This window comes from Oculina patagonica, chromosome 6 (assembly GCF_052425735.1).
Source record: "Oculina patagonica isolate OP01 chromosome 6, crgOcupat, whole genome shotgun sequence".
Taxonomy (NCBI): Eukaryota; Metazoa; Cnidaria; class Anthozoa; order Scleractinia; family Oculinidae; genus Oculina; species Oculina patagonica.
Genome location: NC_135763.1, coordinates 9,969,538 through 9,993,597, shown reverse-complemented (window position 1 = coordinate 9,993,597; position 24,060 = coordinate 9,969,538). Strand labels below are relative to the sequence as shown.

Sequence of the window (24,060 nt, the reverse complement as noted above, 5' to 3'; positions counted from 1 at the left end):
CTCACCTGTAACCAAAGCTCTGTACCAGACCTTGTCTTCTGTAAATCTTGCTGCACAAACTAAACCTGTAAAAAGAACTCATTAGACATAAATCTGGAAAATAGTTTGAGCCCTGGACTAGAGTACAAAAGGTACAAACCAATTGCCTTTCGTATTGAATGGGGAAATAACTACCAGTTCAACTAAACTGAAATCCGCAAGGGTATTTTAAAAGAATATCGTGGCACCAAAATTACACCAGAAACTGTGTGAGGCAATAGCCAGTCATCAGTGGTGGAACGGAAGGCATACAGTGACCTATTAGAGCAGTTTTCAATTGAGTGTCGTAAAACCAAAACCAAAGTCATTGCTCTAGCCAATCACAAAGGACAAGACAATCCAGTGAACCATTTTAAACTCAAAGCAAATACATGTAGCCGGCACGAAGCGCGGGAAAACGTGCGCGAGCGAGTCACGATTGGTTTTGGTTTTAGTTCTGATTGGCTGAGAAAGTGGCGCGAGATTTTTAAGCCAATCACTAAGCGTAGTAATGTAAAACCAAAGCAAACGCAATTAACTTTCGACACTCAAGTGAAAACCGCTCTAGTGTGTTGAGACGATTTAATGGTCACTGCACAGCTCTGCCCAGGTGTATACTATTAATTCCAGACGTCTGTTGAAAAGAAATATATTTTTTACTGCCGTTTCATGCACCGATTGGGGGGGGGGGGGGGGGAGCACATGTATGGACACCGGAGATAAGTACTAAGTAAAAAAAAAAAAAAAAAAAAAAAAAAAAAAAAAAAAAAAAATTAACCACGGGAAGCGTGTGGATCATAAGCAGACCTACCCTTATAAGGCCATGGTACACTCCACTCGGTACCACGCCTCCTCCCACCAAACATCTTGCCCATTTCCTCCATAATGTGTTGCAGCTCACGTGACTCCTCGCTCCGCAGCTGTGAACAACAAACCAACAGTTATTATCACAAAACAAACTGCATGGCCATGAGATAACAGCTGATGCGAGCAACCTTGTGAGAAAAAGCAACTTCGCAGCTAAACTATTGATTCAACCAGCAATCGTGTCCGTTATTGTTCACGGAAATTAGCAAGGAACTTAAGGGAAAACCAACTAAAAATAGAGAACTTGCTCCTACAGATAAACATTACTATACTTGTAGTATTCTGCATCAGCATATCTACTAAGGGGGTTAGATGACCATATTTTTGGTAATTCTGTTTATTTTGTTTAAAATTCTGAGCTCTAAAATTCAAATTGGCAGAGGAACAGTCTTTTCTTGGCAAAATTACGGCCACACAACATACAAGGGAGATTTTTTGAGCATTGTCAATGATATTTTCATACAAACTGAGGTAAACTTGAAAACTGAAAAAAAGTCGCGCCTATGTTTTTCAAGTTTACCCAAATGCAATCCGTTTTAATCTTTTCCAATTTTGTCCATCCATTCCCCTTCTTAGCTTTTGTTTCTTTTAAGTTCTTCAACAGCTTTAAGACGTTACTGTGATATTCCACTCAAGGACCAGTTTTTCAGCGCTGAAATTGCCTAGCTACAAATATCAACTCTCTTTAATGATTGTTACACATTTCTTTAAACATAAGTTCTCAGAATTTCATGGCATGTCAATTTAAGACAGTATCCTTAGTTCATGATTTATGCATTCTCCTCACCTAGGAGCTTGATAACGGTTTAATATTCCAAGGGGAAAGTAGAAGTTTATCACATTAAAATCATATTTATTTAGCTACCTTCTGTACAAAGATCTCATCAGGTGCTGCGACATGTGTAACTAGCACATCAACAAACGCTCCTTCCCCAATAGGCACTGGTTCTTTGTAAGTCTTCTTAGGAAAGAATAGGCCTGAGGTAAAACCAACAAAATGTATCGACAAATTATAATGTCACTGCATTTATCCTCTAAGGATTTTCTGTTTGATTATAGTCTTGTGTTCAAAGGACACCAGCTATGAAATCATGGAGATTTAATTGACTTTCACATTTTGGTCACCCAAGAAGCCTGCAAACTTTTATCAGTGAGTAGATGATAACTTTTGCCCTCTGCCGAGGATTTTAGGGAACTCTGCAAAACACTCAGTCATCCAATTTTATATAAGAGCAAACATTTGCATTTATTTCTAAATATTTTACTTTATTTACTTTCTTGAAAACACCTGGTATCTTTATTTAATAGGTGTCGAGGTACTTATTAACCTTCAGGTTATTATGGTATTTATTTTCCTTCAGGTAACCATGACATTTGTTTACCTTCATGGTGCTAAATCTAAAACCAACCGCAAAACCAAAAATTTATTTACCTTCAGGTTTTGAAGCAGGGGAAGAGAAACGTGCAACTTCTAAGAAAACAAGAGCATCACGGACAGACACTGGCCTGTCATCATCTTGAGTTGGTTCGTCATCCTCAGGGCGCCGCAAATCAACAACCAGTTTGCTGCCTTTCTTCCCAATCACCTGGCAGAACACAACTGATTTCATCACATTTTCCCACGGTAACATACTAATAGACAACCTATTACATGCTTGGATTTATTTAAATGCTTAGGACTTGAGAAAATACAAGACAAAGTGGTATTTGAGTATTATTTCCTATCTATTAATTGAAAAGAGTAGCAGTAAGTCTTTATTTTATGAGGGTAACACTTGACAGTAAATATTAAATTGCAATTCCATGTGAAAGATGACCAGTCTGTGTGTGAAAAAGTCAGATTTAATTGTGTTGGTGAAATTTGTCCTGTCTCCAATTTGTGGTCGTAAAAGAACTACTTAGAATGAAACAAACCCTCTCAGCTCTGACACTAACCAATCTTGATGAAAAAAGTGTCCCCATAAAAGTAGCACAAAAATCAGCTAGTAGATACTAAAATAGAGTAACAACAACAGCTTGAACTTACAGTCATTAACAGAGGTTTATCTCCAGTGAGACTTCCAAATGCCTTTGTTGCCTTTGGGGGCCATTTTTCCTCCTTCAGAAGAAAATAAATCATAAATAGCAATGAATTTACTTACTTATAGGAGGCCAGCATTAATATTGTAACAGCATTATTCAGAAGGATCCTGAAAAAACTGAAGGTCTGTAACAAATGTATCAAAAGAAAACTAAGGGAAAAGGTTGATTGAAAGGAGATTCAAAATTCTGTATATCAAGAAATGGATAAACACACCTGGAATGGAGGTACAATGTCTGCCAAGGAACAACACTGTGCAAGTTCAGGAACATTCAGAAATTCATCTTTCATCTTTCTTAGCCTGAAATATAAGTACGCAATATGAACATAATTTAAATATATCAAACACAAAAGTGTTCCATCACAAATCATCCAAATGCCCGAGAAGAGAGTACCTTTGCCTGAATCTTGTCCGATCCAGCCCATGCGGCGCTGGGGAGATAAGTAAGGCTCTGCCAGAACTCTTATCCTAATCTCCAAGTTTGCGGGGAGATAAGTGAGGCTTGTATTTTTCGTGCACAGCCCGAACTAACCTGCCACAGAGCTGTGTTCCCGCTATTATGCCATCTTGTTGTTGTTGCCTTTATTATTGCCTTACCGGACATTATGTTACTCACGGTGAACACGCAAACAGTGACATTAATTATTGTTATTGTCATTATTAGTATTATTGGGTATTATAAAACATTATTGCTAATACACATGCATGACTATTTGCCTTAAATGTTTTCCAGAAAGAAAACTTCTTACCTGCTAAGTGGCAGCCACTCACTGTTTCCATAATCAATGTATTGCACTTCAACACACAGATTATTCTCCAGTGTTGGTACAACATTGGGATGAGCTGGTGAATATGCAGTTTTGATGCATGCTCTGTACCACTGATTATCAGTAGTGAACTGTGCACAACACATGTCACCTGGCGACAAAAAAAAAAAACACATGATAACATACCCCATAATAATAGAAAACATGATACACTGACTGTTCCTGAGGGAAACAGTTGATTTTGTTTCCTGAGGAATCTCAACATTGTGATTAAAGGGAAAAAAATTAACTGGTTTCCTGGGGGATCAGTCATTAAGTGCTTTGTTATATAGCATGACAAAGGCGAAAGGAAAATGGCGCTTGTTGGTCAACAATGCGGACAACATTGCAACATTACCCTCTGACGTCATAGATTTTGCAATGTTGCCCACTGAGAGACTTTTGGCAGAAAACAGTTGTTATTGTTAGATGTCATGTGACCTCGAATTAGCCAATAAGAGCATGCATTCATGGGGAAAAATTTCTAGCTATATAACAATGATATTTGTTTCCCTAAAAACTAAATATTTTAAGGGGAACGGAAGAAGAACCCTGGCCCTGGCGAATAGTGGCCAGGGTTCGATTCTGGCCCAGTGCCATGTGCAGGTTGAGTTTGTTGTTGGTTCTCACCTTGCTTAAGGGATTTCTCTAAATACTCCAGTTTTCGTGTGAGAAATTCAAAACATTATTCCACTTTTTTAAAATGGCTTAAAAATATGTTCTGGTAATATGTATCATTCTACGTGACTGTTACTAGAATTTCAATAAATCATTAAAGGAATTAGAAAAAAACCAACATACCAATTTTGACATCATAAAGGAGATCATGGACGTTCTCTGTACTGTCACAGTAAATGTTGATGACGTTCATCATGATTTGGAGTTGTTCCAAGTCTGCAACTCTCTGAATCATAAACTGGCAGGGATCTCGAATGTGAGTCACCAGCACCATCTCATGACGATCTAGATAATAACATTCATTGGTTAACAATGTGCACTGGTTCACACCTGCGCTTTTTTCAATAACATGTGAGCTCTGAAGTTCAAAACGTAGCTAATGACTGTGTGACTGGTACCATGTTAAGTGTATTACTAGATAGGTGATTTACTGTCAAAACTAATGAGAAGTTTGCTTTGAATATGCATTCGCGAAGCTCTGTTAGAATATCCACCACATTCACTGACACTGAGGTGAATAATTGTCTTAGAATGTACTGTTACCACACAAGTTAAATAACTAGTAAACCAAAACATCACTTTCGGTAAACAAGGCAACACTGGAAGGCAGTTTGTTTCTCTTTAGCTGCTCGGAGGTGAATAGTGCTTTGCTAATCTCCTCTGAGTTAACCAATCAGCGCACGCAAAAAGTTCTATTCACTTGTGTGGTATTTACCTTGTCACTTCACAGCTCAGTAAATATCCACCACAGTGCCCCCATCCGGAAAACTAAACTAGAAAACTAAAGGTGTGCAGAGTTTGCTCTCGCAGACAAAAAATCCCAGGTACGGCCCTGATTACTAGCACTTTGTTCTGTTTTCTGGCTGTAATTTATCAATCTCCACAAGAAAACTTCTCTTACTGAATACCCGGTATGTCAATATGTTGCAATAACTGCCTGTATTATAGGTTTAGAATAAAGATTAGAAAGAGGACTAAAGAACATGCTAAAACTAACATGCAAGATTAGCTTTGAGAATCTTTGCAGCTGTAATGGATCTTGCTGTTCCAGTATGTTGTAATTTTTCGTCAGACTGTTCTGTGCTTTCAACTTCCTCTTGATTCTCTGAGGCCTCTGGGAGCTCGGGTTCTGAATCATCACTGTCTTCTTTCAAGTCTTTCTCAGTCACTTCACTTATTTTCTTCAACTCAAATCTGATGTTAGAATAAAGACGCCTTGTCAAGTTTTATGGAAATTAAAACTACACTGAACACAGCTTTTATGCTTTTGCACCTTTGTAGTTCCTTATGTTAAGGTGGCTCGACCCAGTTTTTTTCTAGCGATACCTATCAACTTTGAAACCCTCATACTTAAAGGGATTAATGTCAATCACATATCTACTATATCACATGGATTACACATAGACTGAACTACAATATGATATAAATTTTAGGGAGATCGGAATGAATATCACGTGACAATGACGTCACACAGGTTTTTGCTCTGAATCGAATTTTAGCCCGTAACCGCATTTTCTCTCGAGATCCTCCACGCTACGTACACCTTGGGTGTTTGCCTTCAGCTCTGCGGAGTTTCATCGAAATCTACAAGAGGAATTTTTGAAATATCTTGGAATTTGTTTTTAGATGGTATAATTTATGCGTAAAATAAAGACAAGACTTCATATAAAGAAATTTGCTTCTTTTTTGATGTTTAATGAGAGGATTTAGCCCTCATTACTTTTAAAAATGTCCCATATCCAATATCCAAACCGTAAAAAGTAGGTAGACTTGCGCGATTTCGAAAAAATATGAAATATATGAATCATAGTGAAGATCAATGTTTAGCTCTATTTACCAATTTTACGCCTACTTTTGCAAAAAACGCGATTATTTCAAAAGTCGTCGATGAATTTTCCCCAAACTTTTTCAGGGTGGCAATTGATCAGTACACTACACAATCCCTGACTTTGATAGTCATTGAAAACTTCTAAGGTTGTCTAATATAAACGCAAAATTGAGTAAATACTGAAGCGATCTCGTAGTTTTGAATAATTTTGTGCTCTGGGATTTCCTATTGTTTCGAGTTGAGCACAACATCGAATTCCTGTGCACCACGCGTAAAATGACTTCGCTTGGCTACCTTCCGAAAGCTTACCGAAATCTTTCCGAAATATGGTCCGTTTTAATTAAAGAAAACAATGGAAAAGAAATTGTCACGCCACAACTTTTCTTGTGTGGTCGACGTCTTGGCTAAGTTGAAAGTTAAAAATGCAGAACAAAAAAGGCCGCGGTACTGAATGCTAGGCTAAAGAGATTTAAACATCAAAAGAAAGAAAGTTTAAACGAGGTAAGTTTGTGACTACGCTGTCAAGTCATATGTAAATGACTGGAATGGCATCAAAACATAACCGGCTTTGAGTTTCATTCATTCATTATTGTTTACTTGAACTCGAGAATATTACCATATTCCGAAAGATTTCGGTAAGCTTTTAGAAGGTGGCCAAGCGTAGTTATTTCACGCGTGGTGCACAGGAATTCGGTGTTGTGCTCAACTCGAAACAATAGGAAATCCCAGAGCACAAAATTATTCAAAACTACGAGATCGCTTCAATATTTACTCAATTTTGCGTTTATGTTAGACAACCTTAGAAGTTTTCAATGACCATCAAATTCAGGGATTGTGTAGTGTACTGATCAATTGCCACCCTGAAAAATTTTGGGGAAAATTCATCGACGACTTTTGAAATAATCGCGTTTTTTGCAAAAGTAGGCGTAAAATTGGTAAATAGAGCTAAACACTGAGCTTCACTATGATTCATATATTTCATATTTTTCGAAATAACGCAAGTCTACCTACTTTTTACGGTTTGGATATCGGATATGGGACATTTTTAAAAGGAATGAGGGCTAAATCCTCTCATTAAACATCAAAAAAGAAGCAAATTTCTTTATATGAAGTCTTGTCTTTATTTTGCGCATAAATTATACCATCTAAAAACAAATTCCAAGATATTTCAAAATTCCTCCTGTAGATTTCGATGAAACTCCACAGAGCTGAAGGCAAACACCCAAGGTATACGTAGCGTGGAGGATCTCGAGAGAAAATGCGGTTACGGGCTAAAATTTGATTCAGAGCAAAAACCTGTGTGATGTCATTGCCACGTGATTTTCATTCTGATCTCCCAAAAATTTATATCATATTGTAGTTCAGTCTATGTGTAATCCATGTGATATAGTAGATATGTGATTGACATTAATCCCTTTAAGTATGAGGGTTTCAAAGTTGATAGGTATCGCTAGAAAAAAACTGGGTCGAGCCACCTTAAGATATCTGCTAATCAGCCCCCAGAACATGTTTCTTTTGTGACTTAAGCTTTCCCAAGGACTGTAACGGACCTTTCGCCAGAACAACATCCAGGATTGTAAAAAAATACCCAGTTTAAAAACATGATTAACAATATTTTCTGGGGATGTATCTGGGCTGCACACTTTCCACTATTTTCCTGGCTGGCGTTTTAGCTAAAATCACAGCCAGATACATATTAAAAGTTTAGGTGAAAATAGTTATAAAATTATAGCAACTGAAAAAACTGAGTTTATCAATGCTTGTGGTAGTTTTGTTGATATTATTTTTACCTTGCACATCCATCTGTTGACACTGAACCATACTCTGAAATGCTGTTTTGCAACTCTTTACCAGCTTCAAACCTAAAGTTAGCGAATAATTATATTGTAATACAACAAAGTGGCCTCTACAAGAACTTCTACAGAGTATTGATGTAAGCAACTGCTTACTAGTCAATTACTTTTGAAAAATGTTATGCCGTCATGTCAGAGATTACCAGCTTTTCTAACCATAAAAATAATAGTGAATAACATGAAAATCTCACCCTGCCCCGCCTCCACGGCCCCACCCATCTTCTTTGAAACAGCCACTCATCCCTTCATAAAATGTTTGTTACAAACAGTTCACTTGATTCTATTCTTTAAATAACAAGCGCTGTAGCAATAGGCCAACATCGCTGTTCGTAACATGTTGTTATATGCTCATTGTTCCCAAAACTGTTACTAATGCTGCTTACTTCACTTCATCTCCAGGTGAAGGTACTTCTACTGCACAACATGACATTTCTTGAACACTTTCCAGCTCACTCCGTAACTGTATGAATGCAATAAAAAACATTTCAATATTGCACACTACCTAAACAGGCTTGATGAAACTTTCAACAATAACAACTTTCCACAATAACAAAACTGTATTATGTTAGAGTAGTTATAACCTTTCTTGCATTGTCAATCAACTTTTGTGGCTGTCCAATCATATTTTCCAAATCTGCAAAACACAAGAGCCAGTGTTAAAAAGTAAAATAAATAATTTGTTTGCTGTTACTTCCTTTCATAGTTTCCTACACTATTTTTGAGGGAGTTAGGGGAGTAGTTAACACACGTGAAAGTTGAAAGAACATAAGAAAAGTGCGTAGAGAAGCACAAAGAACAGCTGAGAGCTTCTTGGGGAACCAATTCTTGCACTTCTCGAGTGTTCTTATAATATTATAACAAGTGCGTATATAACTCAGCAGGAACAAGTTAACTGTTTTCCTTATCAAATGGTCAAGAAATTTGTGATCACTAAAACTTTTGATGTAATCCATGAGCATTATAACCCAATAAAGCATTGCATATGCCACAGGTCAAAATAAACTAAATGGCATTTTTTTTAACCCAGGGTATTTTTTTTATTTACAGGGTTATTTATCTTTTTAACCCATGTTATTTTTTTAATCTACTGGTAGTTTTTTTTTTTTGTAAAACAACCTGGGGGAAAAATTGATCTTGGTTGGAATGTTTTAACCTACTTTAAAAAAAACCTAGGTTAATTTTTTTTAACCTAGTTAAAAAAATGAGCTTGAATTTAAATTTGACCTGTAACACATATGCTTCACAGAGCTATAATGAACCTTGAAACGCCTACTCATAGTGCAGGCAATTACTTGGTTTCCCTGATATGTACTGGTCTTACTCTAAAGTAAAAGCAGTTTGACTCTTACCTTGAACATAACCTTTTGCCTTTCGCAAATTATCCGTAACTTCTTCTCGCTGTTGAAGTGATACCCAAAAAAATTCACTAATCATTAGCCTTTCAGCATTAAGGTTCAATAAGGGTAACAAGAATGTTGTTTTGGATACCATTTTTTTAGGCAGGAAAGCACAAGAAAATTATAGTGTTTTAAAATTCTTATCCCTGGACTTGGAAAGGGTAGACAGCCTGTACAAAAAGTTCACAGACAAAGACATGCATCCTAACAAAGCTACATTTCTTAGATTTACTCAGTGAAATCTTTGCCAAGTATCTTTAGTTTGCAGTTGATGATTTTTTTTGTAGAATTCAAGTTTTACAGCAATTACCCATGTGTAAACACTGTAATTTCCAAGTGAACATATTTTGCAAGATGACACCCAAACACTCTATTAGCCCCTTACCAGTTTCTCCAGAATCTTTTCACCATTGTGATTTAACTCAACATCTTTGATCAGTGAGTGTTCTCTGTAAGAAAAAAACTCTTAGTTCAAGGGAGAGTAGTCTTGTTTTCAGGAAAAGCAGTCTTGAGAAAGACAGTTGTTAAAGCCTGACATCTGACAACAGATTGCAACAGTCTGTTCAGGACACAGAGGGAATGAAATAATTTAGAACTTATGCATTGGAAAAGCTAACTAGCCTTTGGTTATCAGACAGAATTGTCGCACCCTGCAGCATGTGCCACATTTTCAACTGTACCTTGTCTGCAATGCAGCGTATAAGTTCTGAAAGTGCTCCCTTATATCATTCACAATGTGATTCTTTTCAGCCTTCACCTCGGGAAGAGCTCTACAAATTTTCTGTAACACAACAGACAACACATTTTAACTGTTAAGGGGCAAGGCAACTTAAATATGTTAGTTAATTAGATGTGTTTTTATAAAGGTAACATAACTAGAAATGTAGGTAATCAGAGAACAGGTCTAATTCTCTAAAGGCCCTATAACTCTTGCACGCATTGCAAGCCTATGTTTAACAGGAAAGGAATGAATGAAATTGACTCCCCTCACTACAACTCGGAATTTTCTGATGAAACTCTTAACACGTTTGATTTACGGGGATTAAGAGGATAATTTTGCATTGATAGTGGTCAGCAACACCCACCTGTACTGACTTGTCCAGCTGTTTGATTATAGGAGCAACTTCTTCAACTGATGCTTTGAACTGAGCTTGAACATCTTTAGCCTGAATCAAAAGGAAGAATTCATAAAAAATATATATTTTATAAAATTTAAGAGCTCCACATTAGGGAAGGAGGGACTCACACAGGAGGGGAGGTTGTTAATTTTTAAGCCATAAAACAGGGATTTCCTTTTCAAAAAGAGTTGATACAGAAAAATACAAAAAAAAACTAGAGACCCTAGTCTGTTAAGGAGATTACCGGTAGGTGCACTAAAGAGGGAATGGCAGGAAGTCCCCAACCAAATGTGCTATCATAATGATATTCTTACTAATAGTTGAATTGTTTCCAGACTGTGGACAACAAACATTTAATGTTACTCACAACTTCATCAATGGGAACAATGGCATGGGTTTGTCTTTCTCCTATAACCACACAGTGTGAACACACAGGCTGACCAACATCCTTGTCATAAAACTCTAGAGGCCTGTTGTTGTGATCAGGACAACCAACTGCTGTCTCACTGCTGAAAATAGGTCAAGAAAACATCTGTTAGCTAAGCGCATCAATCTAAGCATCCTAGACAACTGTCAATGCTGAATTTCAACATTAGAGAAGAACACATTTACATCGCCAGCTACAAGGTAAGTTTCAGTCCACTCAGGAACTGGATGAGTCATCTCTTTTGTTTTGAAAGCATGAGAAAACTTGGGGTATAACTGCTGTTTCCTCTGATTGGAGGCTAGTCAATCACAGGGAGCTGCCAAGCATTCTGTTAGCTAGGTTGCGCTAATAAATCTGAAGTGAATAACTGAAGACCACAACATTACGCCCCAGCCAGGCCTCAAACACAGACTTCCAGCCTCACTCATGTGCAAGAAGGGGAAGAAGAATGTCCCATTCTAACAGATTTGTGCCAACTTCTGGACTTCAAGTTCAACGTTGTTTTGCAACAACAAAAAATACACCAAACTTCAGAGAGTGAGAAAAATAAAAATAAATAATAACATGCTACACCGCAGAGTATCCAGGTCACCATTCTTTAAAACTATTAATAGCTATACAAACAGCAGATCCTCACTTTGTTTGTGTAACAGGTGAGGGGACATGTTTCCGCAACGCATTTGAATATGAATGTACCTGCAGAAAAATAAATTATTTATTGCAATGTTAAAATCTGGCTACTGTAAAAGCTCTATTACCGTATTTATTCGGCTATAAGCCGACCCCGGCTATAAGCCGAGACCCTAAACTTTCCGTTTTCAGAACCAGTTCGATTCTGACAAAAAATAAACCCAAAACACTTGGCTATAAGCCGAGACCCAGTTTTTCCTTCAACTACATGTATGCAATTGAAAAAACAACAAAAGAAATTACTAATAAAAGATGAATTTATTTAGAACCGTACATACGCGTGACAAAAATTCACCTGAGTTTAGAATCCCATCTCAAACAATCACGCATTCTTCTGAAGAATTAAGTGGTTATCGATCATCATACCAAAAGCTACTAGTTTTCAAACAACTAAACCTTCCGATGAAAGTTGTTGCTGAGGTAGAGACCGTTCAAAACAACTGCAAAATCGCCAGAGAATACGGGATGAATACTGTTCAGTTCGTTGCAAAATATTTCGCAAGTCGCCAGCGAGCAGATCAAGCTGATGAACTTTAGATGTTGTCAACACGAAACGCCGTGCTGTTGCCGGTATTTGTCGAGTATTCTGAATCCAATCAAACTCTTCTGAAGTGGTTTCTCTTAGCAGAGAAGTCGTGGTATTAAAAGTTTGTAGTTTTGAACAAAAATATTACATCCAGCCGGCCGCTTTCTGATAGATCGTGTTACAATGTTTGCCAAGCGTGTGGGAACAGCAGCTTCTGATTGGTCAGTTTCTGACGTCGCCAAAGCAAATTCTGCATAAAACTTTTAAAAAGCTGAAGGAAAAGAAACAGTCTCAGGCAGAAATTTACTTGTGGAAGAGATTGCGAGGAAATTGTTTAATACATGTGAGATTTCGAACGATCTCGACCGTTCAAAAGACGATCACGTACGCCAACAAAATAATATTCCAGAGCGAGCCGATGGACAACCGCAGTTCCAGCCTACTAGGTAAATAGCGAAGAAAAGATGGATAAAAACTTCATTCTTAACGTTTCTTCACTAAACCAAATGGCTTTTTAGGAGCCGCCACTTAAATAAAAGGTAATGAACAAGAATTAATTACAAATGCTTGTTAATTTTCTTTATCGATGATCGCTCGGCTTATAGATGAATAATTTATTCAAATTCAACTCTTTTCTAGTACCATGGAATTTTTTTTCGGCGGAAATACTCGGCTATAAGCCGAACCCCCAATTTGGTTTAGTTTTGACCAGTTTTCTGAAAGATTTGGTGAAAAAATTGCTCGGCTTATAGCCGAATAAATACGGTAATCTCCCAAGTTGAGGGGGGAGGGGGTGGAGGGGTTGGAGGGGGCAGCTCATTTCTTTTAAGACCTTTGGAGGGAAGGAGGCTTAATAGAGAGGAGGACTTACTAGAGACTGGGGGGGGGGTCCCAAATCATTTATCAGACAGGTTACAAATAAAACAAATAATGCTAAAATTTGGTGACATGTGTGGTTTCAAATAATATCCATACCCACCCTGTGGAAAGTCATTGCAAATTCCAACAGGAAGGGGGATCTCAATATTGTAAATGAATGTATAAATATTGTAAAATAAAGTATAAAAATGAAATTTCCAAATGGGTGGGTGGGATTTAAACCAAAAAGCTTCCATGGTGGTGGGGGTACGTTGTGGTTTAAATTTATCTTTGGTTCAAAATTTTCAAACCAGCTTGATTTTTATTTCCCATTAGATTATGATCATAATGAATTTGAGACTTTGAAAGATAAAAATCAAACTGGTTTCAAAACTTTTAACCAAAGATAAAATTAAACCACAACATGGTAATTATGTGTGCATACCCTCTCAAAGCAAGCACTGCAATACACTGTTTCACACTTGTTGCAGCTACATGATGCTGTTCCTCTGGAACACTCTTCACATTTCACACCTGACATGGGAGGAAACAGAACACATTTAACATTTTCATGGAAAAATAAATCATACTTAACATTTCTAAAATCCACCGAGAGTTCCAACAAACTGAACTACACTTTTTTTTTTTATAAGAATCTAGTTTATAAGAATATCGAGGCTGAAATTGGCAAATTTTTAAGAATGTTTTAAGAATAAACTCGAGGCTGAGATTTTGAAAAGAAGATAGTTTTGAGTTGAAAATTTGTAAATACAATACAATTGAATATGTTTGTAGTAAACAAATTCAGGTATTTTCATTTCCGTCACTTTATCTCTGGGAGGAATGCTTTCTTTAAAGCCAAAATGGCCAGGCTGCAACCAAAAGCAATGGTACATGTGCGCAATTTGTTGTGAGTAAACTTCAACTGTTTTGTAGCGTTTTGGGGTAATTATAGAAAAATTCACCATGGCATTTTAAAAATAATCGCATTTTATTATAAACGAAGGCTTCCGAAAATCGTTTATAACTTAAACAAATCGCGTTTGATCGCTATAAAACTTATCATGTTATATAACTTAAGGATTTTTCTTTCAGTTTCTCAAAAATCCAAGCAATCGCTTCACGTTTTCCTGCCTTAAAACGCGCATAAAAAGGGGAACTGTCAGCCTCATAAATACCCGCGGGCCACCTTAAACCCCAATGAAATTCTTTGAAAATGTGCTAAACCCTCACGAGTCACGAATTCCATTAGAAATGCATTCTTACTCCTAAGAATTCCGTAACTTTTCACTCATTCCCCCTGAAGAATTCCCTTATATTTTTTGTCTTACCCCTAAGGAAATCCACAGATTCTTGCCCTTACCCCCAAAGAATTCCACTGTTCCTCAACAGGTCGGGAGCAAAAATTTTATGCAATAGCCCATTAAAGGCAAAGGAGTGAACACAATAATGAGATATAATTATATTTTAATCAAGGATTTAATATACCGTATTTATTCGGTTATAAGGTACACTCGGTTATAAGACGCACCCCAAACTTGGCAACTTTGTCATGCTACTGAAGTTTCCAAACTGAATATATTCCGAAAACACTCAGTTATAAGACGCACCATGAGTTGGGGAGTTAAAAAGATGCAGCCATCAATTTAAGGACAGTTCTCCTTACAGAATTTGAATGTTTAAATGTTGCTCATACTCCTTGCCACAATTTTCAAGTTAAGAGGTAAGATTTCTTGCTAATATAAGACGTAAATTCGATCGAGGTAAACATCTTTCCATCGTTCATGCTTCGAACTTGGCTGCTTAGTAACCTGGCAGATGTGTAGTTACCAGTGACCACTGTGTTTGTAGCTTGGTTACCAAGTTCTCAAGCATGCTTCGTACTTTGTTTATCGAGTGGGTTTCAAAAATTCTCAGCCTATTTTGGTGTTTTCCTTGTCTTCTAAAGTCACTTATCAATTTTCCACGATGAGAAAGGTTTGTTTAATATGAGTCTGCTTGATTTTCTTTGTCTGTTTCAACATAATGCTGATATAAGCAGGTGTTACTAAAACTAGTCAACTCATCAATACGAATAATAAACTGTACGTTGAAACTTGCTGTTTCTTGTTCTAGAGGTGTAAAATATTATAAAAGTCAATGACCAACACTAAGAATTTTCTTTTTTCTTGTTTTAACTGCAAGTTCCGATAAAATGGCGGCCATAAGATTTTGTTGCGCGAAAATACTCGATTATAAAGATGCACCCGGAGTTTTGAGCAGATTTTGATCGAACAAGAATATTTTCTTGTAAAAAATGGTGCGCCTTAGAAGTGAATAAATACGGTAAGTCAGTAAAATAGAAGTTATGGAAACCAAAGTTACCAGGTAAGTGCCACTAAGCTCGAACCTGATCTTTACAAATATATGAATTTCATATATTCATTTCATATCTTCTTCATCCACGGGTATATTACGAACTCACAAGTGACCAGCTCCCAGTTGGCTAGATAGCTCAGTTGGTTAGAGCGCTGCACTAGTATCGCAGAGGTCATGGGTTCGATTCCCGTTCAAGCCTGAATTTTTTTCAGGCTTGCTTTTCTCAACTGCTTTAGTTGAGTACATTACTGCGATGATCTTTCATTTGCTTAAAATAGCACTTAGTTCACTAAATAATTTATCAGTCAGAATTGCAGTTTCAATCTTACTTAGCCTTGAGTTAAGTACAATATTATTGTTAGCCATTAATAAGGCTAAATGTAAATTGTAGGCATCACTAATATTTCTAATCATTATTCCAGGGTTTTAGATGGAATTCACTGCGTATATGAAGGTAGAACTTGGTTTTTGTCTAGTATATATTTCACTTAGTATAAATTTAATTTAGTTCAAGGGCAAGATAGCTGAAATGTGACTCTACTAAGAAACTATGTTAATGTACAAAAACATCCTGTAGACTGACTGTTGTTATGTGCTCTGTAAACTGATACTTCCACAAAATAACAATAGCTTAAGGTGGCTCAACTGGATTTTCAAGGGGTAACACCGCTCAAGTTTGAGAATTCACTACGTCGCCAATAACAATGCTATCGAAAAACGATCACCACAGTTGTATTAGATAAAGATGAAATTTTTTTATGACCAGTGTTTTATTGACATTGGAGTTGCCATAGCGACGAAATGACGTCATTACGTTTTTTACTTTCGCTCGTATTGCTCGGCACCAGGAGATTTTTTCGGAAATCGCTCAAAGGAGCTTGTACCACACACAGCTGCCTCGATGTTGGCAAAGTTTGAACAAATTCTATGAGAGCGTTTTCGAAATATTTGGGGATGAAGTTTTCGGGCCTATAAATACAGTCAAAAACATACTAACGAGAAAATGGGGCAATATCTAAAAAAAACGACGCGCCTGTGAATTGCAATTTCATCTTATAGTAGTTTGATTCCATTTAAAATCGTGTTTAAAATAGTGGTGGGGATTGCTTTGGTCGATTGCGAGAAAAAAGAATTTGATGAGCGTGCGTTTAGGTGCGCTTGTTGCCATTTTTGTTTATAATTTGGTCTATGCCTACATAAAAGATAATAAATTAAAAACCGCTCGATGAATTCTTTTTAAAATTTGACAAACACGAGGTTTGTCATCAATTGATATAGCTTGCAAGTTTCAAGCTCATTGAAAACATTTAAGGCAATAAAATTGGGCTTCCCATGTACTGATTTTTTCTCGAAGATTTCGTGTTTACAAGCAAGTGTCCTCATTATTCACGGGTATTGTTTTCAAGTGTCATATCTACGTGCACCACTCCAGCAAAAAAATTCATTTGCATTAAACAGAATTCTCGATTGCTTTCCGAAAATTTGTTCGGAAAGCAGTCTGCGTCCTATTTAATGCACATGAATTTTTTTGCTGAAGTCGCGCACGTGGATATGAAACTTGAAAACAATACCCGTGAATAATGAGGACACTCGCTTGTAAACACGAAATCTGCGAGAAAAAATCAGTACATTGGAGGCCCAATTTTACTGCCTTAAATGTTTTCAATGAGCTTGAAACTTGCAAGCTATATCAATTGATGACAAACCTCGTGTTTGTCAAATTTTTTAAAAAAATCATTGAGCGGTTTTTAATTTATTATCACTTTTGTAGGCATAGACCAAATTATAAACAAAAATGGCAACAAGCGCACCTGAACGCTCGCTCGTCAAATTCTTTTTTCTCGCAATCGACCAAAACAATCCCCACCACTGTTTTACACATGATTTTAAATGGAATCAAACTACTATAAGATGAAATTGCAATTCACAGGCGCGTCGTTTTCTTCAGATATTACCCCATTTTCTCGTTAGTATGTTTTTGACTGTATTTATAGGCCCGAAAACTTCATCCCCAAATATTTCGAAAACGCTCTCATAGAATTTGTTAAAACTTTGCCAATATCGACACAGGGCACAGAGGAGTCAAGTTTGTCCGCAATTCAAAATCTCTACCGTGCAAAACGACCTTCAAAAGCTTTTCAAAGCGATCGCCGATACAACGCCGTCATGCGATACTTGTTTGCAGATATCGTATTCTGACAATGGTCGCCTGGGGCGAAAAAATCGTCGCCCGAAGGTCGACGATTTTTTTCGACGAGGCACGAAGTGCCGAGAAGAAAAAGAGACAAGGGACGAAACATTATACCACGTGATTGGCTCGATGTCACCCGAAGCATACTGGTGGCGGAAACGGAAGTCGTGTGTAGATCCATGCTGTGACAGCTGAAATCAACCGTCACTAATCCGAAATTCAAAACAACAACTGATCTTTCGACCGGCGGTAAGATTCAAAATATGAATAGTGCTCTCCGGGAAAAGCGAAATTTACCATACGAGGAACAACGAAATCCGAAGAAATTGAATGTGGAAAACAATGTTTTCTCTTCAAAGTGGTAAGTTACTTGTGAAACACATTACGGTATTGCAACATCACATGTCTCGTGACGCATTTCCGCCACCAGTATCCTCCGGTCCACATTGTACGAAAACGAATTTTTAACTGCCTAAAACTCGCACCCCGAAATACAGCTTAAACGACTTGTTTGAAGATTTTCTTACAGCGTATGGGGAGACAATCCTAGTATTAAACCACATGATAAAAATGAGATCGTTTCGTTTGATTTTTAGCGAGTAACGAGGGATTGGAATTTCGCCTCAAATCACTTTCGTCCCTTGCTCTTTTTCTTACTGCTAGTCTCTCTGGTAACGCCCACAAACATTGATGTCTGCGGATGTCGCATGAGGGTATGAATACTATATCACAAGACCAGACAATCTGTAAACAAGTATCGCATGACGGCGTTGTATCACGTACGGCTCACATGATCGCTTTGAAAAGCTTTTGAAGGTCGTTTTGCACGGTAGAGATTTTGAATTGCGGACAAACTTGACTCCTCTGTGCCCTGTGATATCGAGGCAACTATGTGTGGTACAAGCTCCTTTGAGCGATTTTCGAAAAAATCTCCTGGTGCCGAGTAATACGAGCGAAAGTAAAAAACGTAATGACGTCATTTCGTCGCTATGGCAACTCCGATGTCAATAAAACACTGGTCATAAAAAAATTTCATCTTTATCTAATACAACTGTGGTGATCGTTTTTCGATAACATTGTTATTGGCGACGTAGTTAATTTTCAAACTTGAGCGGTGTTACCCCTTGAAAATCCAGTTGAGCCACCTTAATTCACCTTTCAAAGAGATAGAAGGCAGGCGGTGTTGGACACGACTCGCAAAGCATGCCGGAAGAAATTTTCAATTGCACTTATTATCGTCTGATCGCCGATCTGTAAACATCTCCTCGCGGTGCGAAGATATTCCGATGCTGAAAAAAATATCGTAGGAAATCCATATCAAATCTTTCGCGAGCCTAGTAGCACCTATAGATGATCATAGATGCGTATTGCTGGATTCATAAAGGCGACATTCTACGGCGGAACAACTCATATTTTGGATTCGAAACATCGCGGTTCGTCGACTATTGGAAATATTATTCGATTCTAGCACGTTTGTGATCGAAGTAAACGGGCTAAAATTGAACTTATCTTTGGCGCTTTGTTTTTCAGAAATGTCGAGTTATGTATGAAGTACGTCGATGTACTACTGGCCAACGCAGTTCGCCCTATCGTGGTTTTTGATGGATTTTCGCTGGGTTGTTTTACTTGGAGGGCCCAACGGCCGTTTCGATATAATAATTATGCCGAAAATGTAAAAAAAATGATGATATAAACACTTAATATTCGTCTTCTTGAATAGATAGGTGGAACACATGCATATTTCTCGTTCTTCGAGCGAGCTGCGCGAAGGATAAGTGGAACACATATATATTTATCGTTCTTAAAGCGTGCTGCGCGAAGGATAAGTGGAGTACATGCATATTTTTCATTGTTAAAGCATGTTGCGCGAAGGATAAGTGAAATACGTGTATATTTTTCGTTCTTAAAGCGGGTGCGCGAAGTATAAGTGGAATACATGCAAATTTCTCGTTCTTACTACAGCGTGTTGCGCGAAGGATAAGTGGAATACATGTGTATTTCTCGTTCATAAAGCATGAGCGAAGGATAATTATTCGTCGACTGCGGGACTGCGGGAGCATTTTAGTTCAACTACTTGTGGCTGGGCAATCGCTCCGACATGCCGAATATCGGCCAAACAAAAGGATGATATAAACACTACAATAACAAAAATGGCAAGTGAACATTAAAATATAAATACACATCAACGGGAGTACCAAATTAAGCCCTTGTCCTGTAAGAACATCGACATAAATCACACCATCAACTCCCGCAAAATGCCGCGAAATGGAAGAGAACTGAGTGACATATCAAGGAAAAACCCCCAACTTCAAGTCCAAATTTGACCGTTAAAACGGCGGGGCCCGCCCGGGCCCACCGTACTTTTCTTAAAGTTCAACTCTCGAACTTAAGTTCTATGCAAAAATAATCTACAGTACTGATCCTTGTTTGTCAAGAAATGAGCAAATGTTCATCGACGTCGAACGCTTGCGCCAAACAACCCTTTACCATATGGCATGATTTCAATCGACTAGTTTTGAGAGAAAAATCGCTTCCCTTAATTCAGAACTTGACAGATGACTGGCCTAGGTATTATTCTTCCAGCTTCAATAAAACAATCCGTAACAACCGTTAAAGTTTCGCCGGAATCGCGCGAAGAAGATGAGACCTTCTCAAAATCCTGCGACAACATTGTCCGCCATTGCTTCCACTAAGGTGACAAATGATTGGTCGAAAAATGTCACGTGAACCGTGTCCAACACCGCCTGGATAGAAGGGATACTGTCAAAATGCTTTAATTTTTTATTATTATTATTTTAGCTTTTATTTTTGTGATCAGAAATTGAGTTTCCTGGTAACATTAAAATGCGCTAGCTTAAATTAAAGGCATTTTGACTAATCATCAATACTGTTACTATAATACTGGATTAGAAAAAAATGTTACATTGTGGATACAAAATGTGGGATGACTCCTTTTCAATAACTTTAACAACGAAATACACTGGATTAAAAAAATGTCACTACATGGTGAATACAAATGCAGGATGATTCCTTTAGAATTTAACATACATAAAAAAATTCACATAACTTCGTCAACAAAATACACTGAATTAAAAAAAATTGTTGAATAAAAATACAGGATTCTTTTGGAATAAAATGCACACAAAAATCCACGTACAATAGAAATTTGGTAACAAGCAAAGCTTTTTGTTCATCTCCTGTGTTTACGTACAGTCTAAATAAACTGAATAGGCAAACCACAAAGGACTTCAGCTGCACAAACAACACAGTAATGTACTCTTACAAATATAAAATGAGCATATTCACTTTTGTCTACTGTCTGATGTTTGAATAGAAAAATAAACTTTTAAAATGTACACCCACATATTAATTAACAAAGAAATCCACTTCTACAACTGTAAATACACAGTGAAACAATCAACACCATCAGCGACTTACATTGTACATGTACTGTAACAGCTCTACTGTTTGGTTGTGAAAAAAACTCAATGGAGAAAAAAAAAGAATAAAATGAGACAGACAAGCTGAAAAAAGTTCAATTTTACGACAAAAACAGTGGCTTTTGATAAAATAAAGAAAGATTTTTTTCATACATGTAACAATACACCAAAAGGAAGATGATCCATTAGCCAGCATTTCTTAAAACATGCAAACTGATCCGCAAACAGTTACCCTGCACCTGGAAATTGATCTATTTATATAAAGTCGGATCAAAGATCTGTATTCATTCTGAATTTGTAACTTCAGTTCATAGAATCATCAAGAAAACTAAAGGTAAGTCAGAAATAAAATTGCAACAAATATATGTAATGAAGATGGTTAAGTTGAAGAATCTTGACAACTGAAATTCCCAAAGCATGATTTTTATTATAAATAATAATTATTTTTTAAATAATGGGAAAGTTAACATCACCATATAGAGAACTGATCCTTCAATTCAGTGAAGGGAAACAGTACTTTGTTTTTATTTTGTATCATTGCCAGAAATATTTAACATCGGCTTCTAAAAGTTGTTAGTTTGCGCATTGTATAGTTCAGTAAATTATTATTACAATGATTATTTTTAAAAATGTTAACAAAAATCTCCTGAACTATCTTGTAAGGGCAGCCATGAGGTCTGTATAGCTACAAAAATTAATCTATAGCAGCCAACAAATTTCATATTCCTTGAGCAGGGAACGAAGAAAAGAGATTTACCAGCTTGAGCTTTGGGCAAGTTGGAGCCTTTGTGTGGTAGTCTGAAGGCCTAAAATGTCGCTTGCCAGTGATGAATAAATTCACTAGCCTAAAAGAAACTCCAATAGTCTTGGGCTATCAGACATGACTTTCTTTGCCAACTGTTGAGGCATTTAAAAAGTTTTCAAAAGTAGGAGGAGGTTGATGATAAAAATATTGAAAAGATATGTGTAAAATTTTACAGCCATACAACTGTAGTCTTGTGATATGCGCCATATATTAATCTGTTATCTACAAATAAATTGAAAAAATATTTAGTTTTAAATGATTAGACTGGGAAAAACTTTTGGAAAATACCCTTCGGAATGATGATGTGTCACTTAATGATTCACTGTCTATTATACAAATAGTCTGGATAATCATGATTGAGCCCTGATCAAGAAAAATATGAAGCTAATGAGACCACAGTACTCCCTAAAAACAAAGACTCTTTGTGAAGCTGTAGGTATTAATGAAATTAGAGAGATGCACTGTGCAAGTAAAATACCTTGTCAGGAAAACAAATCTAGAAATATACACTTGCTAGCATGGCCTGAACACCAGACCGCTATATAGATTTACAGTTTATTTCTTCTGAAACTTTTGTTTCTTATGTTTTTTTTCATCTAGATGAAAACTATCATTGTGTTTCTGGTCTGCTTCATTGCTTTTTCTGTTAATCAAAGTAGCGCCAAAAGAAATAATCTTCGACAATGCATGGCAAAGTGCGAGCAACACCCTGACATAAAACTGTGCGAGGAATTCATGTGTCCTGGTACCTACTGCGACGTTTGTAATGAGGCACTGAGGAAATGCAAGAAATGTTGCCGTAGACCAAGTACGACATGTGTTTACATTGAGAATCCATTCGCTTAAATCTGGTGTAGCCCTGAATGAAGCGCAGCCATGGAAAAGCAATCCAGAAGCTTGTATGAGTGGGACATTATTTAAAGAAAGCTAAATATTAAAAGACTATTATGTAGTTGCCTTCAAATTTTGTAGCAGTTACAGTAATCAAACATAAATGTGGAACATATTAAGAAGGTTACACACGTTAAAACACTTGCCTAAAAGGAATCAACACTGTACTAATAAAGAGAGCTAAAAGCTTAACAAATCATTCATTGAGTGCTGTGTTTCTCACATCGTCAAAAGGGCATATCATGAAGTTCCAGAAAATACCCACACCATATGTGCAAAGTTATTGGAAATTCTGAGGGGGGAGGGACTTCCTAAAGCCAACATTTTCAAAGGGAAGTTTGAAGCTAAACTGGAATTTCTAGCTGGTTTGGGGTTCAAACCAAAGAACCTTCAATGAAAGGGGTATGAATAATTTCCTGAACAACACATTGCTATATTTTCAACAACATGACAATGACAATGTCATTCTTTGCTTATCAAAATTTCGTGGGATTCTGCCTAAATCCTTGCACGCACACTGTCTGTCACTTTGACACTTTGTGTCTACCCACGTTCTTGTTGCTGCAGGCTACCCTCCATTCTTTACTCACTGCACCTTTTAATTATGCAGTTCCAGAAAACATCCATACTCACCCCATGGAAGGTCATTGGAAATTCCAAGGAGGTGGGGGGTCTCAAAGGCCAGAATTTTTAAAGTTTAGGACTCAACTAAAAGTTGCTTTTTACGCTGCTGTCAACTATTTTACAAACGCCTCAGAAAACAAAGAAATTAACACAAACAGGTCCTCTCTGTAATTTATGAGATAATCTGTAATTTATTTTGTTTGTTTCTTTTTGGGTGTCTGTTGATGTAATTATAAAATGCAATCAATAGTTTTTTTGATCTTCAGAATTTCCATATTATTGAAAAGAGCAGTAATGACAAATCTTAAAAGTTAATAAACTGAGTTACAGATGGTTTTTTCATGATCAGGTATCAGTTTCTAAACATCCGTGGAAAGGTGGATGTATCTTATATTCCAGCCAAAAAAATCCATTCTGATAATTTGTACTATAGGATTTGACCACATCAACAATTTGTAGAATAGTTCTTACCTTTCTCCACTGAGCCATGAAGCCAAATACCAAGGCTGTGCTCAAAGAAAAATTACAAGGAGCCCAAAGGTTCCAAACTATGAGATCCAGGGTGCCCAGCATAAAGCTTATATGAAAGAAATAAGATTATCTG

General features: G+C 37.0%; 1 protein-coding gene and 1 long non-coding RNA gene across 4 annotated transcripts in view; one reads left to right on the top strand and one right to left on the bottom strand.

Annotated features, from left to right (window-relative positions):
- The window catches only part of LOC144656915 (tudor domain-containing protein 1-like), a 39,365-nt gene that overhangs the window by 11,991 nt on the left and 3,314 nt on the right, over nt 1-24,060 (bottom strand). Inside the window, exons 4-22 of the mRNA XM_078517159.1 lie at nt 13,593-13,681; nt 11,711-11,769; nt 11,014-11,155; nt 10,614-10,694; nt 10,209-10,309; nt 9,914-9,977; nt 9,481-9,529; nt 8,713-8,765; nt 8,515-8,591; nt 8,069-8,140; nt 5,448-5,644; nt 4,574-4,735; nt 3,716-3,884; nt 3,182-3,266; nt 2,912-2,983; nt 2,318-2,471; nt 1,751-1,863; nt 830-938; nt 6-65 (exon numbers count right to left, since the gene is read on the bottom strand). Of these exons, the coding sequence (XP_078373285.1) occupies nt 6-65; nt 830-938; nt 1,751-1,863; nt 2,318-2,471; nt 2,912-2,983; nt 3,182-3,266; nt 3,716-3,884; nt 4,574-4,735; nt 5,448-5,644; nt 8,069-8,140; nt 8,515-8,591; nt 8,713-8,765; nt 9,481-9,529; nt 9,914-9,977; nt 10,209-10,309; nt 10,614-10,694; nt 11,014-11,155; nt 11,711-11,769; nt 13,593-13,681 (1,908 nt within the window). The remainder of the gene's footprint in view (nt 1-5; nt 66-829; nt 939-1,750; nt 1,864-2,317; nt 2,472-2,911; nt 2,984-3,181; nt 3,267-3,715; nt 3,885-4,573; nt 4,736-5,447; nt 5,645-8,068; nt 8,141-8,514; nt 8,592-8,712; nt 8,766-9,480; nt 9,530-9,913; nt 9,978-10,208; nt 10,310-10,613; nt 10,695-11,013; nt 11,156-11,710; nt 11,770-13,592; nt 13,682-24,060) is intronic.
- On the top strand, nt 15,497-23,031 carry LOC144656731 (uncharacterized). 3 transcript variants are annotated; one of them, XR_013571377.1, is made up of 3 exons: nt 15,497-15,514; nt 15,928-15,959; nt 22,542-23,031. It is a non-coding gene; the product is annotated as an uncharacterized LOC144656731 (long non-coding RNA). The 3 variants fall into 3 exon arrangements; XR_013571376.1 differs by lacking the exon at nt 15,497-15,514 and having other exon boundaries at nt 15,850-15,959; XR_013571378.1 differs by lacking the exons at nt 15,497-15,514; nt 15,928-15,959 and adding an exon at nt 20,560-21,470.